Genomic DNA, 4,068 nt, shown 5'->3' on the forward strand with positions numbered 1-4,068 from the left:
GATGGACCAAAGCGTAACAATGTGATCGATCGATGGGTATATGTCCAAAAACGCATCGATCGATCACTAGTTCGTCGGAATTTCCTCGGAATATTCCGACGGATTGATGTTTTCTCGGAATTCCGTCGGTATATTCCGAGGAAATTCCGAGGAAACCCAAATGTTGGGTTTCCTCGGAATTTCCTCAGAAATTCCTCGGGAAATTCCGAGGATTTCATTTTCCGTCGGAATGTCCGTCAGAATACCGATGTTTTCTTGTAGTGATAGGCTTTTTTTTGCGAGCGTAGATCTGAAGTTTGTTCCTCCTTCGATAGAATTTAGTGATGCACTTAGCCTAAAAAATTATTATGTTTCGAGAGATGCCCATATAGACACAGTTTCTCACTGCGATGGTTTGTTGTTATGCGCCACCGAGAGCGAACTCGTGGTTTGGAATCCTTGTTCAGGGCAAACAAGGTGGATCAGAGACCACGATGGTAGCAGGTGGTTCCGTGGAGGGTCTTTGTTTATGTTGGGATACGAAAACAACCAATCTTGCCGCAGCTATAAAATTTTGAAGTTTTACCATATAATAAACTACGACGTCGACGTCCAATATGAAAGATTTAAAATCTATGATTTCAACTCTAATATGTGGAGATTTCTTGATGCTCGTATTAATCCTCGTAACTGCATCAGTAACGAGTCTCATGGTGTGACTTTGAATGGAAATGCTTACTGGATTTCTTCTCACAACGAAGAGGGCGGCGACTTACTCAGTTTTGATTTTACGAGAGAGAGATTTAGACGTTATCGTTTTCCTCTCACATTTAGGCGTTGTCATTATCGGGCTCTGTCAGTTGTTAGAGAAGAACTCTCAGTGTTACGTTGGGTTGATTCAAATATGGAGATGTGGGTGACCAATAACATGGATACTTGTGAAGCAGATTTGTCATGGACCAAATCCTTTACAATGGACTTTGTCTTAAATATTTATACGAGTGTTTTAATCGACGAAGATAAGAAAGTGGCCTTGTGTGATTCACCTTGTGAGGAAGTTGCATTCACTATTGGAGAGGAAGATGAGTATTACTCAGAAGTCCCTTTTGAAGGAGCGCGTTCTAGACATGAACATATTTTTAATTATGTTCCAAGTTTGGTTCAGTTCCCCCAGCAAAGTATTGAACCAGATGGTTTTGGTAAATGGCATCATAGAAGATGGTGGGGTCATAGGGTACGACGTTGTAATGGAGGGTTGGATTATGACACCCGGTATTCAGAAGAGACTGATGATGACATGATGTCCGAATCAGATGACGAATGGGACTGGCGGGAGATAGAGTGCACTGATTTTAGCAATAGCAGTCGTCGTGGAAACCGAGGTCGTGGGTGGACGAAGACGAGGTGTGCTACCTTATAAGTTGTAACGCAAGGCGATCTTTCCTCACCCGTTAAATATATATTTTTTTCTATCCAGTGGAAAAGCCTGTTGTGTTTCATTATATCTTATTGTATAATCATCACAGTTTCTGTTAGGCCTTTAAAAATTTTATAGTAAAAAAGGAACTCGCTATCTTCTTGAATGTTGCCCACCTGTTAGCTTTTGCGTTCCTATTATATATAAAGAATTTAATTGGTTTTAGTTCAGCCTAACACTAGAACGTGTTTGTTTGCCACTTGGTCAACGTTCTTCCTTCATCTATATAGTTTGAAGATGCGCTTAGCCTAAATGATTATAATAATTTAGAACATGCCGATAGAGACATAGTTTATCCCTCTGGAGTTTGCAACTGATTGTTATTGCTTTGTTTTCTGGTCTACTACAAGCCAGAGAGCCTCAACCTTTTTTTCTCCCTTATTTCGATCTACTATAAACATGGACCTTGGTTCATATGTCTTATCAAATACAAATGGTTCAAGAAGATCGAGGAAAGTTATAAGGAGGACGATTGGGATCTTCTTTCTTCTTCTCAGTAAATATGCTGTGAATTCAATCAAAACATATGGCATTAGCACACACCCACTCATAAACCCTTTTGTGACCTTTTAAGATCTTTTTGTTATAGAACAGAGATGGGTTTTGCTTAAAACCGAAGGTTTACAATTCAATATTTGAATCTTTGACTTTTTTATTTAGTTCTTCTATTTTCTCCATTGGTTGGTTTAAACTATTTGAAAAAAGAATATGAATGTTAGAAAACACATGGTTAGTCAATTGGTTTGAAGAAATAGTATACTGATGAGGTGGAGTTATAACATTGATGGTCACGTATAGAGACAACGTTTTATGTTCATCTTTCTACAATCAATCACTCCGCTGGTAGATGAGATGTTAACTCGAAACTGCGCTATGTCCCTCTCAATTAACTTCTTCTTTATACATTTCATAACTTAGAGAGTCAATCACCAATTTAATTTAATTTAACTATATAACAGCACACAGTCTCTTATCTTTAAAATCTTTCAACATCCGCATTTATGTTAACTGTAATCCGATTTGAAAATCACAAATGGAGGAATACGTGTTCACCTATAAAATATAAACTACCTAAAATGGAAAATTACAATCTACTCATTTAGGAAATAATATTTTATAAAATTATCTACAAGAGACAAAAATTTAATTTGTTACCAAAATACAATAAACTCAACCCATATGAAAAAAGATCGCCATAATTACATATTTTCAAATAAACCCAAATATTCCTCTGCACATCAAAAGAGAAAAAAAAGGGGAGAAACTTGTTGTAGCAGTTGAGCAAGAAAAAAAAGAGACAGAACAACGAATCCAACATCACAAACAACAAAACACAAACTGTGTGGTGTTGTTATGTCATTGGTATTCTTCTTCTTTCTAGCTTCTTGATCCCAGAAAATGGCTCTGAGCAATGTCTCTTCCGAAGAGTTTAGCTTTCCGTTGCTCGCTTCCCAAGACTCTTCCCACTTTTCCGGCGGCACCGATTCACCTCCACTGTGGAAACACTCGCAGGAGAATCTCCGTCGTGGAGATCGCGACAGAGGTTTTGCGAAGGAAGATGGTAACGATCAGACGAAGAGCTTCTCTTACGTGGAGAGGAAAAGTCTTTGGAGTGATGAAACAGAGGAGAAAATGGATATCTTGTGGGAAGTTCTCAACGAAGAGCTGCCACCGAGAAGCCAGAGTCTTAGGATCGAGTTCGGCGGAGACCGCGGGGAGAAGAAAGCGTCTTTGTTTTCCGACGAGAGCCCTGCCGTGGCCGTTGGGGGCGGCATGAAGTTAACGAAGAAGAAGATGAGTCCTAACGTGTTCGTGTTAATGAGGGTTTTGAAGAAGCTTCTTGTTCTGCGGAGTTCATCTCGGAGATCGCCGGCGAAAACTCATCCACGGTGATCTCACCGTTATATTTGAGGGGTGTTTTGGTAGAAATCAAAAGTTACGGGGCTTTTATGGAGAAAGAAGCTATAATTGTCTTTAAAACAAAAGTTTGCATTTGTAGTGTGGGTGGTTCACAACAATTAACTTTAGGTCCCTGAATTTGAAGAACATAGTTGGATTTTGAAGAGTCTTTTTGCTACTTGTTTCTTGTCTTTTTCTTTTGTTTATTGCGTGGGGTTTGATCTGAATATGTATGAATTTTATAAGGTGAAAAATGAAAAAAGGGCAAGAGGGGCTAGTGTAACATCCCTGTCCCGATGTCTGAACTGGATCAGTCCAAGGTCGGACTGATCAAACGGGACAGACATGTTGGACATGTCATCTGGATAGTTCTAATCTGATTAAGATGATACTGTCTGTCCGAACATAGCAGTTGAGCTTGTTGGACTAAGCTGGACGGATTCAGAGAAGGCATCTGGTCTTGTCATCCGAGACAAGTTAGTCAATGTGTGGACTGACTTGTATACGTTCTAACGGGAACCGAGACTGAGCTGTACATGAACTGATTAGCTAAGGAGAATGGCGGGATCAGTTAATAGAACAGTTACCGAGAAGTTATCAGGACGGCCAGACAAGTCGGTTAAGACTGTCGGCTAAGCTGAGATGAGCTGATTCAGTAGTATCAGTCTGATTCGGACAAGGTTAGAGTTGTTGACTGGATCAGTCAGCTCTAG

The 4,068-nt window shown here is 39.7% G+C and overlaps 2 protein-coding genes across 2 annotated transcripts in view; both read left to right on the forward strand.

The window, feature by feature from the left end:
• Positions 1-1,399, forward strand: part of LOC106298113 (F-box protein At3g22700-like) — a 2,872-nt gene extending 1,473 nt beyond the window's left edge. The window contains exon 2 of the mRNA XM_013734201.1: positions 264-1,399. Coding sequence (XP_013589655.1) covers positions 264-1,399 — 1,136 coding nt within the window. The remainder of the gene's footprint in view (positions 1-263) is intronic.
• Positions 1,400-2,624: 1,225 nt separating this feature from the next.
• On the forward strand, positions 2,625-3,623 carry LOC106299170. Its single transcript, XM_013735300.1, has one exon. The coding sequence runs from the start codon at positions 2,855-2,857 to the stop codon at positions 3,347-3,349; it is 495 nt and encodes a 164-aa protein (XP_013590754.1). The 5' UTR covers positions 2,625-2,854; the 3' UTR covers positions 3,350-3,623.
• Positions 3,624-4,068: the final 445 nt, after the last annotated feature.

This window comes from Brassica oleracea, chromosome C6, assembly GCF_000695525.1.
Source record: "Brassica oleracea var. oleracea cultivar TO1000 chromosome C6, BOL, whole genome shotgun sequence".
In the NCBI taxonomy this organism is placed as follows: domain Eukaryota; kingdom Viridiplantae; phylum Streptophyta; class Magnoliopsida; order Brassicales; family Brassicaceae; genus Brassica; species Brassica oleracea.